Here is a 15467-nt window from a genome sequence, read left to right as displayed (position 1 = left end):
TATGGACTCGCCGAGTCGCCGACTTACACGTGCTCGAAATCCCGTCCCTACTCGACGAGTCGGGCAATAGACTCGCCGAGTCCCTCTTGAAAACTTCTAAATAAATACCATGGAAGCAACATACCAGAGACGGGTCGTTACACTCTTGGCACTTGTCTGTGAGACAGAGGGGGTGGCCCTGACTTAGCAAGAAAGACCATGTGGCGACCCGTGGCATAATGGCAAGACTATGTTTGGCACATAGCATCTTTACTGATTATGATATATGTATGGCTCATGGTTATGTATGACAGTATGTTTATGCTATGTATTATGTGGTAGTTGTAGGGGGTGAAATAGTCCCCGTAACTGGTTGAAATAAACCAGAGGTAGGTCGGGCACCCAGATATTCCTAGCAGGGTAGGTCGAGCACCCAAATATGCTTGAAAGGGTAGGTCGGGCACCCATATATGTCTGGCAGGGTAGGTCGAGCACCCATATATGCTTGACAAGGTAGGTCGGGCACCTAGATATGCTTGACAGGGTAGGCCAGGCACCCAGATATGCCTGGCAGTATGTGATTGTGTGGTATGATGGGGGAACTCATTAAGATTCCTGCTTACTGTTTTTAGTTTGGTTTCAGGTATTTCGTTTTCAAAGGAAAGGAGTCGGCTTGATCGTGGCGCATCACACCATGTTTTCCGCACACGAGATCTTTGGGATTACACTCTGATATGGTTTTATGATACTATTTTTTGATTATTGACACTTGGGTTTTGATATGAGATATTATTATGAATGTTTTCATATTGATGGTTTTATGTAATAACTTAATTAAAACGAAAATTTTGGCCTGTATTTTTGGGATGTTACAGCGACCCTAGTGGGGGAGTGCTGACCATCTATAGTGAGGGTACTAGAATTGGATCCACCTTCTGCTCCTCCGCTAGGGGATACAATGTCTTCAAGATGGATGTATAGGGTATCTTGCTTATGTTGTCGATACGTGAGTTGAGAAGAAGAATTCAGTTTCCGACGTTCCGATTATGAGAGAATTTCCTGATGTTTTCCCTGAGGAGTTACCGGGAGTGCCTCCCGAGAGGTAAGTGGAGTTCAGGATCGATTTGATCATTGGTGTTGCCTCGATTACAAAGGCGCTATATTGCCTTGCACCACCGAAGATGCAAGAATTATCCTTATAGATGCAAGAGCTATTGGGGAAGGAGTTTATTCGGCCGAGTAGCTTACCGAGGGGAGCACCTATCCTTTTTGGTCAGTAAGAAGAATGGCACCGGTTCTTACCCTTCCTAAGGCCGAGTAGCTTACTGTGGGGAGCATCTATCCTTTTTGTGGGGAGCACCCTTCCTTTGGGTGCAATACTGATGTAGAGGGGCACGTGATCACTTACGCTTCGAGGCAGATGAAGCCTCATGAGGTGAAATATCTTACTCATGATCTGGAGTACGGGGGCGGTAGTTTTCGCTCTCAAGATGTGGCGTCACTATCTATATGGATTCCGGTGTACTATTTACACGTACCACAAGAGTCTGAGGTATCTGATGGATAAAACCAATTTGGATATGATGCAGCGAAGATGGCTTGACTTAGTGAAGGACTGTAATTGAGAAATTTTGTACCATACTGGTAAGGACAATGTTTTGGATGACCCACTGAGTCGTAGGGTGGTTTGTACTATGATTCGGGATGTATGCTTGAGGATGACAGTTGTGATTCTAGTTTTGGAGATGATTAGGTTTGCTTAGATAGAGGCCATCAAGGAGGAAAATCGGAAGAGTGAACGGGTGGTTGGCCAGATGTCGGCTTTTGATTATGATAGTCAAGGATTGTTAACATTGCCTGGAAAGATTTGGGTTCCTTATTCGAGTGAGACCCGACAAATTTTGATGGACGAGGCACACAAGTTGAGATTTTCTATTCATCCGGGAGCAACAAAGATGTATCATGATCTGAGACACAGTTATTGGTGGCCCTGTATGAAAAGGGATATAACTTGGTTTGTGGACGTTGTCTGACCAGTCGGAGGGTCAAAGCCGAGCATCAGCGCCATCACGACAAATTGCAGCCTCTGGAGGTCTTGTTATGGAAATAGGAACATATCACCATGGATTTCACCACAAAGTTAATAAGGACGGCAAATGGTTTAGACGCTATCTCGGTGATTATCGATCGATTGACTAAGAAGGTGTACGGCCAGACTTTGAAGGTGTACGGTTAAGCTCTTGAAGGTGTGCGGCTCAGCAGCCTCGGTGTGTGGCCTCGGTGTGTGCGGCTCAACAATGTGCGTTCAATGTCAAATTTTGAAGAAAAACCCAACCGCTCAAGATGAATTCATTTATTGAAGATTTATATGTTCATCTTGATGTTGTGAAGAAATTTGAAGATTAAAGCTGATGCCAAGCTCCCATTGAAGATTAACAAGAAAAAGCCAGCTACTTTTTTGGGGGAGTTTGTTTGGCCAATTAGAAAAGAAAGCTATAAACCAAGGGGGAGTTTGTTGGGCCAATTAGAAAAGAAAGCTATAAACCAAGGGGGGAGATTGTTGGGTCAAAAATATAGTTTATACTTTGCTTTTCTAGGAAAATATATTTTTATGTAATGTTGTATGTGTTTGGGGTTTGTGTGTACGGCCGCACACCCTGTGTACGGCCGTACACAGGGTGTGTGGTTGTACACATGTGTATGGATGGATGTCCATATAAATAGAGGAGTGCATGTGGGAGTGTACGGTTAGAAGAGGCTAGAGAAGAGAGAGAAAGTTAGAGAGAAGAAGTGTGTGTGAGAGAGAATCTATTGTAAGGAGCATAATTCATATCATCAATACATCATTAGATTCATCTTAATCCTTCTTCTCCTTCTCTTCTATATTGATCTGACATCATCCAATCGATTGGGATTCCGCACCACCAATTGGATCTGATTGATACACAAGCAATTTTGGGGACTTACAATTGGTATTAGAGCAAGGTTGTATCAGTCAATTTTGTCAAATTTGGAGCTTATTCGATCTTATTTTGAAAAGATAATTGCAATTTTGGATAGATCTCGGAAAAATAAGGGGGGTTTCTTCTTTGCATTTTTCATAAAAACAAGTTTTTGATCGAGTTTTGGAGCAAAAAAGGGGTGAAAACGTCGTTTTTTCGCGAACCTATTGAAGGTGGGAGTGTACGGTTAGAAGAGGCTATAGAAGAGAGAGAAAGTTAGAGAGAAGAAGTGTGTGTGAGAGAGAATCTATTGTAAGGAGCATAATCCATATCATCAATACATCATTAGATTCATCTTAATCCTTCTTCTCCTTCTCTTCTATATTGATCTGACATCATCCAATTGATTGAGATTCCGCACCATCAATTGGATCTGATTGATACACAAGCAATTTTGGGGACTTACAATTGGTATCAGAGCAAGGTTGTATCAGTTAATTTTGTCAGATCTGGAGCTTATTTGATCTTATTTTGAAAAGATAATTGCGTTTTTGGATAGATCTCGGAAAAATAAGGGGGGTTTCTTCTTTGCATTTTTCATAAAAACGAGTTTTTGATCGAGTTTTGGAGCAAAAAAGGGGTGAAAACGTCATTTTTTCGCGAACCTATTGAAGGTGTGCAGCCAGACTTTGAAGGTGTGCGGTTGAGCTCTTGAAGGTGTGCGGCTCAGCAGTGTGTGGCTCAGATGGTGCGGTCTCGGTGTACGCCTCGGAGTGTGCGGCTCGGTCTTGCCTCGGATTCTCGGCTCAACTGCCTCACTCTAGTATCAACAGCGTGTTCGGCTCGCATTTGGCTCACCTCGCAAGCAGCAACCTCGCACAACAGCCTTGAATTAAAAAGTAGAAACGAAAATTGAAGCTGCCAAGATTCGAACCCGGAACCTATGATAGGTCAACACAGTGCCTTAAGCAACTCGTCTAGGAGGCTCTTTGTTTCATTCATCCGAAATTTAGAATATAACTCATCCTTTTTGCATATAATTTCGCAAATTGACATTTACAACCCCAAAAATTCAAAATTTTATTTTTAAAATCCTTTTTCAACCCAAAAATTTTAGTTTTTAAATTTTAACTTTTATTTTTGACTTTTTACTTAAAATTTTGACTTTGACTTTTAAAAGTTGACCTTTGACTTAAAATTTTGACTTTCTTGTTTGACTTTTAATTTTTCAAATTTGGCTTTTCGGTTTGACTTTTAAGTTTGACTTTTCAAGTTTGACTTTTTAAATTTGACTTTTAAGGTTGAGTTTCTTGGTTTTTAAGTCAAAGGGCAATTAAAAATATAAAAATAAATAAATAAATAAATAAAAAGAAAATGAGTTTCATATCAATTCCGGTAAATGAAGTTTCATGTACTCCATCTTGTAAAGCTACGATTAATTTTCGCAAACAAATTGATTTATTAAAAAGAGAAAATGAGGACCTCAAATACGAAGGCTATACTCTTAGGAAATGACAAAAACCGTTAAAAGCTCAATTTGAAACCAAAATCAAGGATTTCCAGAAATTACAAGAAGATTATAGCAACAAGTGTGAAAATTATGATCACATTAAGAAAAAACTTGATGTTGTAACTGAAGAACTTGACGCTTTGAAAATAAAGTGTGGAAAAGCAGATGTTAGTTTCAAAAATTACACTGCGTCAAGTAAGACAGTCGAGTCCTTATATGAAACCCAATTAAAATTCAAAGAAAAAATCAAAACAAGGGTCTAGGGTATGATAGTGTTCCTCCACCTTTCAATCATAACTACACATCCATCCCTATGACACAGGTCGAAATTGACAGGGAGGCACATCTTCGATATGGTAAACCAGCTGGATTTGTGTCAGGAGGTATTCAAGTTGAAGATACTAATGCTTCTACTTTATGTGCAGGTAAAGTAGCAGAGGATGAGAACAAGGAGAACACCATTGAACAAACCAACATCTCCTTGAACTCTGAATCTGTTGCTTCGAACTCAACTGCTACTGATCAACCTGCCGTTGAGAAATACAGACCACCAATTCCAACGCAACAGAGTTCTTGTTGCAAGTGTGCATGTGGGAACAGCAAGAGACAAGGCATGGACACGCCACAACGGGCAGGAAGAAACAACTCCACAGTGAAGAAAAAGACATATTTTCACTGTGGAACACCTAGACACATTGCCAGAAATTGTCCAAATCGTGCATACGTTCCCTACTACGCACATGGCTGGCAGAAAACACCAAGAGGGAGATACCCCAAAAGAAACCCTTCGAGGCTACATTCAGAAAATAGCGACTGGAATGCCACGAAGGCAAAAAAATCAACCCCACAAGGCCAAGAAATCAACTCCCAAGGTCAAGAAGGGAATGTCGGCCAAGAAGCCAAATCCAAGAGATGCTCCCGTGAAGCCAAAATCAAAGTCATCTCAACGGCCGACATCAAGATCAAAAGCAAGTACTGAGCCACCCATCAGAACGAAAAAGGAATGGGTTAAACCCAACTACAAATGGGTTCCAAAGGCTCACTCTCCCAAATCTACTAACGATTCTAATATTTCTACATCTTCTGTTTGTGATAAGCGGGACATGTCATGGGAGAGAGTACCATGCAATGATGACAAAGGTCAACCCAGTTTCAAAATGGATTGGGTTCCAAAGACCAACTGATCCCGCTATGTGTCGGAGCAGCTATGGAGGCATATCATCAGACTTTGGTTTGTTGATAGTGGTTGTTCCAGACACTTGATAGGAGGCATCTCTCAACTATACAACACTCATAATTTAGTTTGAGAGTATGTGTCCTTTGCGGGAAGGGAAGAAAGGAAGGGATCACATGGGGTTTGTGCTTAATGACATGAAGAATTTTCGGATCTATTCTGAGATTACGCGTGCTGTTCTCAGACCCTCTGGATGCAAATTCAATCGGTGACTTACGGTTTGAGTTTTCTTCTCTATACTCCTGAGTTTTTCTTAAGCTTATTCGCTTTAAAGACAAATTTTTGTTTTAGGATAGTTTAAATTTGCGCATTTACTTTCATTTCTATCCTATGCACAAATTTAGGGGGAGAAATAAAAACAAAACAAAAATTAGAAAATTTAAAATAAAATAAAATAAAAAAGTTAGAAAATCAAAATAATAATATGTTGGTTATGGAATGTGCTTGAGGGAGATGTTTAGGGAAGTGATATGATTATGTGATAACAGGCAACCTGAGTCTACGTAACGTACCCAAAGTTGAAGGGTCTATGCTCTGGTTTGATGCGTCGGTAGGCACGAAAGATTCTAAATGGACATGACTAGGCAGAGTTGAACTTAAGAAATCAAATGACTTGACAAATCTTGACCTAGTTAGATCCGTTTAGCCTGACAATACGATGCTTGGATAGGTTGAGCATGGAGATATATATGAGAATCTACTCGTCACATTAAATGAACCCGTATCTAGAACCGTGGTTTAACTTTTCCTCCATGTGCGGATTCTGTCCTTAATTCCGGTATTGATGGGACAATTGGTAAATTCCGATAAATTAGGTCTGTAGAAAATCATTTTCTTTCTTTCCGTCTGTTAGTCATACGTTACCTCCTCTACATGATTGGAAGAGATCCGACCTGGACTGTAACATATGCAACTCTATTTCTCTGCATATTATACATATATATATATATATATATATATATATATATATATATATATATATATATATATATGAAATTCCTCTTATCTAATAGCCATATACTGTCTCCTTTGCGTGACTAACAATCCGACCTGGTACACAGCATATGCACTATAAGTGATAATACTCTGAATCTATCTTCTCCCCTAATGATGGTCTGCTCATCCGATGTAAGGAGTACTCTGGAAGTCCTTGATTACCGGAGCATATCTGGAAGCGGGAAACATGTTCCAGTACAATTAAAATTGAACACTCAAAGATTGTCTATAGATCTCGCTGCTCAATTTAGGTGGACAACAATATCCCTGGTCGTCGTCAGCTGAATGGTCCTTAAGATATAGTATCTAGAAACTTAGGATCAGATATAATATCTAGGAACTTAGGATCATATTGTCTTGTCACTTATAGTATGTCCTAATTTTGTCACAATTTTTCGTGTTTAAGTGGACAACAATATCGGCGATCGACCAGACAAAGACGTGAAGATGGAAGGTACCGACAAGCGGATAAAGGTTGTCTAAAAAATTTGATCCCAAATCATTCTTAAAGTTTGATATCATTTTATTTTTGTTAAATTTGTTCATAGTTTTCCTCTATGCACAAATTTTAGGGGGAGAATTAAAAATAATTCAAAAATCAAACAAAAATCAGAAAATTAAAAATCCAAAAATAGTGTAATTTCCTTTTCCAAAAAATATCAAAAATCCAAAAATATTTTTTTTTGTGTGCTAATTTTTCTTTTAGTTTTGTTTTGTCTTGAAAAGTGATTTCAGGCGTAGATGAGACTCGTGGAGACTGTATTGAAGATCTCCTGAGCCAAGGCTTCATCCGTGAGCATCGAAGAATTCGCATTCGAAGGAGCAAGAAATGAAGATTATTCTTTCGACATTCAATCTGTCAACCCCAGAAGCATGGTGAAGTTGTACTTGAAGATTATGTGACAGATTGCATTGAAGCCTCCTCATTCAATTTGCTGCTATCTATGAACCTGCTGAAGTGATCCAGAAGATTATTTCTCTCTGTTGTTCTCTCTAAAGATTCTCAAGCTGAAAGCGCTATCTTTCAAGAGTCAGTACATCAAGTCTCATCACCCAATGTGTGTTCAGAGTCAAATCTTTAAGAAAAGCCTAACCGCTCGAGATGAAGTCATTCATGAAGATTCATCAAGTTCATCTTGAAGCTGTGAAGAAATCAAAGATTAAGGCTGAAGCCAAAGCTCCCATTGAAGATTGACAAGAAAAGCCAGCTATTTTTTAGGGGGAGTTTGTTAGGCCAATTAGAAAAGAAAGCTATAAACTAATGGGGAGATTTTTGGGTCAAAAATATGGTTTATACTTTGCTTTTCTAGGAAAATATATTTTTATGTAATGTTGTATGTGTTTGCGGTTTGTGTGTACGGCCGCACACCCTGTGTACGACCGTACACAGCGTGTGCGGATGTATACATGTGTATGGCTAGAGGTCCATTTAAATAGAGGAGTGCATGTGGGAGTGTATGTTTAGAAGAGAGAAGGCTACAGAAGAGAGAGAAAGTTAGAGAGAAGAATTGTGTGTGAGAGAGAATCTATTGTAAGGAGCATCAATCATATCATTAATACATCAAATTCAAGTTATTCTTCTTCTCCTTCTCTTCTATATTGATCTGACATCATCCAATTGATTGGGATTCCGCACCATCAATTGGATCTGATTGATATACAAGCAATTTTGGGGACTTACAATCTAGGATTTCGGTGGGATTTGGGACTCTTACCTCCCTTTGGATGAGTTTTTGTATAACAACAACTATCACACCAACATTGGTATGCGTCCCTTTGAGCTCCTATATAGGGGGAAGTGTCGGGCCCCGATTTGCTGGGGAGAGGTTGGTCAGAATGTCATGGGGAGCATGGATATAGTGCTAAAGACGATGGAGTTTATACAACCGGTGAGGCAAAGACTTCAGACTACCCATAATCGCCAGAAGAGCTACGCTGACCGACACCGATCTGAGTTGGAATTTTAAGTAGGGGATATGGTACTTCTGAAGGTTTCTCCTTGGAAAGTCATCATCTGTTTTAGAAACCAGGGCAAGCTGGGCCCAAGTTTTATTGGTCCTTTTCGGATAGCAGTGAGGTTGGGCAATGTGGCCTACCGCATAGATTTACCGGATGAGATCAGTCATCCATAACACCTTCCATTTGTCCCAGTTGTGGAAGTGTGTGGTAGATGAGATAGTTGTAGTACTCCTGGGTGATATTTAGGTTGATGACCGCCTGAATTACGTCGAGCGACTGATAGCGATTATCGACAAAAAGACGAAGACTCTACGGAACAAGGTGGTGGACTTGGTGAAGGTGAAGTGGCAGCACCGGAAGAGCTTGGAATGGACTTAGGAGCCCGATCAGAAGATACGTACCAACTATTATGCTTTATTCAAGATCGAAGACATCAATGGCAAATTCTAATTCTGTTGGGGAAGATTTGTAACACTTGATCCTGCATGTATGATTTTTCTTTAAAATGTTTTAGCCCATATTTGTATTTTAAGTCTGAAGTAGGGCGTAGGATGGCCTCCTATGCTCAGTGTAGGAGAAAGGTTCCTTGCGGGCAATTAATGACTTACACTAGGCATAAGTCCAACTACACACTGCGTAATCCGCAAAGTCCTAAACCCTAATTTTGGGGTTGTTAACTTATTTAAAGGCTCTAAACCTCTTGAGAGCCTCTTCATACCCAACCTCCATCCTCCATCCAGTCACCTCGAAATCCTAGCTATTTGTGTGAGATCCTTGAGGTTTTAAATTGTTTTGTGTGTGATCATTTGAAGAAGAAGACTTTAGTGAAGCATCTAAGAGTTCCAGGCCTTATAGATCTAGATCATTCATCTTGTTTTCCATCTTATGGAGGTATAAAGTTTCCATCTTGGCAAGCTCTCATGCTAGATCTAGTTAGTCATGCATTTTGTATGCTTTTGTCCCTTAGCTTTGGTTCTTATGAGTATGGTTAACTCCAAACCATTTGGGTACCATTCCTATTGTTTTTGGGGTTGTGGACCATAAATTTGAGAGCTTGAGGACTCTTATCCACCCTATGCGAGCATTTGTGCATTTCTTGGACTTAGGGTTTGGTTTATCGCTCATTTATGGCATGCAAATGTATAAAGTCGAAGACTTTATCCCTTAAATCGTCCCTTTGATTCAAATCTGGAAGTTTGAGGAACTAACTTTCTGTACTAAGAGCTTAATGGGATTTTTGGAAGGATATAGGACACACATTTTTGCTTGCCCTAAAATTAGTGTCCCAACAAAATAAAAAAACCACGGAGTGAACCAAAAATATATGTGTTTCGTGTAGAGGTGTCACGTTATTTTTTTCTTTTTACAAAACGTGTGTTCTGCTTAGTAGCTAGCCAGAAAATGAAATCCAAAAAAAAAAAAAAAAAGAAACGCCTTGTTCTCATCCACCTTCATTTCCATCTTTCTCTTCCTCTTTCTACATAAAAAATTTAAGAACAAGATTAGTTTGTGACTATCAAATCGCAAACCCAACATCAATTTTGATGTACGGAGAACCATATATCTGTTGCTGGCTACTACGCTCCATCATCACCACACGGTGCTCAGTTTTGGATTTGTTAGGGCTCGTTTCATTCATTCACTGTCACCCTACCACAAGAGATCTTATAACTCTGCCCAATCCACCCCCTTCAATCATCTTTGCTATCAAGATCATATGCCTCCACTATTTTCTTAAAGGTGATTTCATTTTTGATATTTGATTATGTGAGACCTAATTTGTATTCAGTTTTTATTTTGCTATCAAGATCGCATGGTTTGATTTGTATAAGAGTTTTATCTTATTTGGGTGGTTTGTCGTTCCAAATTTTAGTTAACAGTCATTTTGTTGTTGAAATATAAAATCAGGTACTTTCCCCTAAGATTTTGAATATGCAAGTTCTTCCAATCGTTGCTTATCTCTTATAATTGGCCTCTCCTGCATTATTTATTGTTTATTCTATATTTTGTACTTATTCAATAAAGGATAGAGACTCCAACCTAATAAAAAAGGGGTAGGGGAATACATCCCATGTTCACTGACCATCAATTGTTCAATGAAATGTCCCACTAAACTATCATATTATCTATAGTGAAATTTGTTACTTTTTGTGTAGGTTGAAAAGTGCTGTGAACTTTTTGTTGAGTATGGAGGAAATCCTGACCTAAGAATTTGGAAGAGCTTGGAAGTGTATTAACAAGTCAAGATGGAATCTTCAAGTGTTTACTTTTCAGAAATGCAATTCAATTTATCTAATCTTCCATTGAAGTTTTAGTTATTTATGCCAAAAAAAAACCGTTAGAACATAAAAATCCTACTTATACCTCAAACTAGTTTTCAATAATTAAATTTTAGTACTTTTTCTATAAACTGTCCATGATTATGTTGGATTGTTTTGTAGGCACAGACATGCCGATTATGGAGTTGGTGACCCGAGTTAGAGTTGGTCCTGTGATTTGGCTTACTTGCATGAAGTTTGTAAGTTCATTTTCTCAATAACTCATTTTTTTGTTTTTGTATAAGATGTTATGGTTTTGTTGTATATGTATCAGGTTATCCAAAGATCATTCATAGAGGATATCATACGGTCTTAATTATATGTTAGTATCTACAGATCGTTAAAAGGTAAAAATATCAAAAATGCTATTAAAAAAATTCCTTTAGCTGCTAGTGTGTATTATGATTGGAGAGAAAGAAATAAAATATTCTGAAAAAAAAAACGAATTCTATGCAGAAGGTAGTTGGGTTTATCGTTGATGATATTAAATGAAAATTGTTGGGTTTTAAAAAAGCTTATTTGGGTCCTATTGAAGAAGTATAAGATAATTATGACATTTTTTTATGATAAAGATCGTTTTTATCAATAGAAAAAGTGAAAATGATTGAGGTTAAGAGGATTATATGTAATCAAAACTTGGTTATTTGGAGAAGAAAAACTAGTGAAGCGTATTCTAGGTAGAATCTTCATTTTCTTATTAAGAACAAGTTGAAATTTAAAATCTTTTAGAGTTTGACTCGTATTATTAAGGAATGGTATTTATGGAAGCTTTCTTATAACAATCTTATGATTTGCTCCAAATTTGGTAACACCAGGATATTGTTTTGGGTTAGAATAAAAGGATAATTTGGTCATTTTCTTTAAATATTATTTGCAAAAGAGGTTTAATCTCGATTTTCATTAGGATTTTACATTTTAAAACTGCTATCTTTTCTTTGAAAATGGGTAAAATCCCCATATTATGTGGATTTTTTACTAAAATATTAGTTGTTTGGTTTATTTCTTCTTTACATGAAGAAACAAATTACCAAATAGTTGTTTCATGCATCCCCCAGGTGCTATTCTTGCTCCTGGCGAGACTATAGTCGCAACTGGTAACAATTTTGCAATCTTAACATTTTTGTGGTAGATTTAGTTTTTGTAAAAACATTGATTTTATTTCTTTAATTGTTATTTATATGATTCTACTACTCGCTTTAATGATGTCTATAGTTTTCAAGTTTGTGGAGCCTCAGAGAACATGAAAAGAAAAAATGAACCAACAAAAAAAGATGAAATTCAAAATCATGAGTTGAATGTTAAAGGAGTGATGGATTATGTACCTTAGATGGTAAGTTAAACACCATCCTTTGAAATATGTTTTTTCATTTTTTTATATGATTAATGTTGATCCTTTTTTGTTATCATTTGTTATAAGATATACAAAGATGTTTTTAGTTGTACATTTTTTTGTAATTACTTATAAAAAAAGGTTTCAAAATATTATGTGTTTTTGTACATTTTCCTCTTAGATTTTTGTTAGTTGGTTTATATCTTCTTCCCATAGTGAGATAAATTACATCAGTTCAAACCCGACAATTTAGTAAGTTATGCAACATATATGATAAGAGTTTTCTTAGTTACAAGAAATCGAAGTACAAGTCTACATTCTTTTTGTAGAGATGCATGTGATATTTAACTTGTCGCATAAATTGGTAAAAAAAAGTAGTGAGACAATGTTTGCATAATTTGGGGGAAAAAGGTGAAATGTGGTTGTATCGATATATATTTCGATGGAATAATTATTTTGTTGTATGCATCAGACTGGGAATGGCGAACCTTGGAGTGCTAGGAAATTTGCTAATAGCCTTCAACTTGCTCTCTACATGGTCTGAACATCTAGGTCTTCATAGAGTCAATAATGAAGAAAATGGAGATCTTCTTGATGTTGTAGCAAGTTATGAAATCTGGAATGTTGGTAAATCTTTCATGGAAAAAGTTAGTTTTAGATTACTTTTTTATTTAATAATTCCTATATCTTGTTATTGAAGTTGTGATAAATTTCTTCATTGCATTGATGCAATATCTTTCCACTTTTTAGGCATTATCGATGTACTAAGTGGCATTTTTTTTTCTTTTTTATGGAATCCAAATGTAAAGTCAAAGAGGAAATTTATCCATACTGGGAGTGGAAAAGAACTTGTTGATTTTATTGAGAGTGGAAAAGAGCTTAAGGGATACCTTTGTCTAATTGGTGTTGATGATAAATCAGGTTTTATGTTGATGGCTCACAATTTTTTGATACATAAGCATCTAATTAAAAAACTATTAATTTTGACATAAAATTTTCTTTCTTTATTTATTTCTATTTTGGAACTAATTCACACGTAATATTCCTACATGCAGTGGAAAAAGTCTTTGTTAGAGATATAACGAGAGAAATGACATTAGAAGAGCTCTGCACTAGACAAAATACTAAAATTATGCAACTTAATTGTATGACAATGTACTACCAGATTATATAGTTAGGGAAAGACCCCTAATATCAATGTATTACATTTATTTAACATTAGAATGATTATTTACATTTGAAATATTATATATTGTGAAAAGGAATGTTTTTTGAATGATATGTTATTTTATATTATGATACCTTAATTGTTATATTATTTGAAAATTAGTAAATCTATAAAAAATATTTTTTTAAAAAAACCTTAAATTATGAGACGCAAAAATGTATGTCGTCTTCTTTTATGACAGGGGCTTCCTTGACACAAAATGTGTGTCATGAGTGTGTGTCCTAAATGCATGTTGTAAGGTTACGACGAACAAATGCGTGTCGTCTTCCTTTATGACAGGGTCTTCCTTGACACGCATTTGTGTGTCATCAGTACCTTTTATGACACACAATACGTGTCATTAAAGGGTATTTTTCTAGTAGTGTTTTGGTCAATATTAGGTTTTTAGCATAGTTTGAAAATGGTACTTTATTTAATGATGGTTAGGTGCTTATTTGTACCTGCCTACCCTGTGTGAGCTGTTGTATTTAATTGCAACTTGTGAGGTGAGTATTCTCCTAATATTACATGTGTATTAGTGTATGCATGCTGACCAGCTGGGCCTTATTTTTTGATTGATGTTATTTGTGAAATTGTGTTGCAGACATCTCTTGGATAGCTGTGAGTCCATGGGACTGCTGATAGTCCTTAGGGTTGCTGATAACCCCTAAAATGTGTTAATCCTTAGGGTAACTGATAACCCATAGTTAGTTATTTTGTTGAGATGTATGTAATATTTTGGGAATTCACTAAGCATTGTGGTTACAATAGTGGGTTAAATATGTTTCAGGTACTTCAAATGATCATGGAAAGGCGATAGCTTGACTTTACACTCTGGGTCGTAGATTTTATGATATTTCACATTTTGATACTCTGATTTGGATTACTGTATTGATGTACTTGGTATTTTTCATGACTTGGTTTTTATGACACTTGTGGTTTTCCTACGATAAAAATGAAAAATTTTGTGGTAAAAATCAGTAGGTCACAATGATGGACGCTAATAAAGAACCCTAAAATCGACTTAAAGGGGTTTAAATATGAACAAAACCCTAAAAGTTCATGGGCTTGGGTTTCAGCAGGCTTCAAGTTGTGACCACATGCGTGTCACGTTGTGAGAACAAATCAGATATGTGTTTCTTATTGTTGGCTTGTTACATCGTGACCACTCTCTGGTCACATCGTGACACTCAATTTTCCCAAAAAAATCAATCTTTTGACTCTTTAAAACCCTAAACCGATCCATCTAGAATACAGGTGTTACAATTCTCCTCCACTTAAATTAGATTTTGCCCTCGAAATCTGCCCTTATCAATCATTCTAAAATTGCCCCTCCTAAATCCCTTGAGGGATCTCCCCAGACCAAATACTTCTTACTCGAGCTATCACCACCCCATATACTAGTATCAGCGACTGAAATACCAAAACAACTTCCAAAATAGGAGCATACGCCAAACTTGAGCAGAGACTTCCCAAAGTCAAAATCACGTCCCCTGACAAAGAATGAAGATCAATATCTTACAACCAACTGAAACAAGAAAATTGGCTCCCTCGCCCTTATCTTAAAACTCTGTAAACATGTCTGTCTCCTCGATAGACAAGGCCTCCATCAGTATCGACCATGCTGACCAAAACTCAAAGGTCTGAGCTTAAACAAAACCTCCCTGATCTTACGCCATCCCACTGACAATAGAAGACAGGAAACACTATCAACTGTAAAAACTGACACCCTCGTTTACTGACATCTGAGTAAAACTAATTAAGTGAGAGCTAAACTAGCCCACATATCCCCCTTGGTTCAAAAACCCGGCATCCAGACATAAATAAAGCCAACCAAACAACAACAGTTTTGATCATCTCGTCCCAAAAATCAGATAACATGATGTAGGTCCTCGAATACACACCCAACTTCATGACAAATCATAACCAACCCACTGATCCATTGAGCGCAACCATGGGCGATATTAAAACCTATGTGATTCCTAGGCTCCC

The 15467-nt window shown here is 37.3% G+C and overlaps 1 protein-coding gene across 6 annotated transcripts; it reads left to right on the top strand.

The window, feature by feature from the left end:
• Window positions 1–10712: 10712 nt before the first annotated feature.
• On the top strand, window positions 10713–13544 carry LOC145062674 (uncharacterized). Of its 6 annotated transcripts, XM_079010258.1 has the most exons (8): window positions 10713–10957; window positions 11062–11138; window positions 11213–11285; window positions 11994–12032; window positions 12151–12268; window positions 12741–12915; window positions 13078–13189; window positions 13324–13544. In XM_079010258.1, exons 6-8 carry the CDS (start codon window positions 12748–12750, stop codon window positions 13440–13442), a joined length of 399 nt encoding a protein of 132 aa, XP_078866384.1. In that variant the 5' UTR covers window positions 10713–10957; window positions 11062–11138; window positions 11213–11285; window positions 11994–12032; window positions 12151–12268; window positions 12741–12747; the 3' UTR covers window positions 13443–13544. The 6 variants fall into 6 exon arrangements, 5 of the variants coding, with proteins under 5 accessions (XP_078866384.1, XP_078866382.1, XP_078866383.1 ...); XM_079010256.1 differs by having other exon boundaries at window positions 11062–11285; XM_079010257.1 differs by having other exon boundaries at window positions 10713–11138.
• The last annotated feature ends 1923 nt before the right edge of the window (window positions 13545–15467 follow it).

This window comes from Lactuca serriola, chromosome 7, assembly GCF_051521515.1.
Source record: "Lactuca serriola cultivar US96UC23 chromosome 7, Lser_US96UC23_V15, whole genome shotgun sequence".
Taxonomy (NCBI): domain Eukaryota; kingdom Viridiplantae; phylum Streptophyta; class Magnoliopsida; order Asterales; family Asteraceae; genus Lactuca; species Lactuca serriola.
The sequence above is the reverse complement of the archived record's forward strand: the minus strand, read 5'-3'. Positions and strand labels throughout refer to the sequence as shown.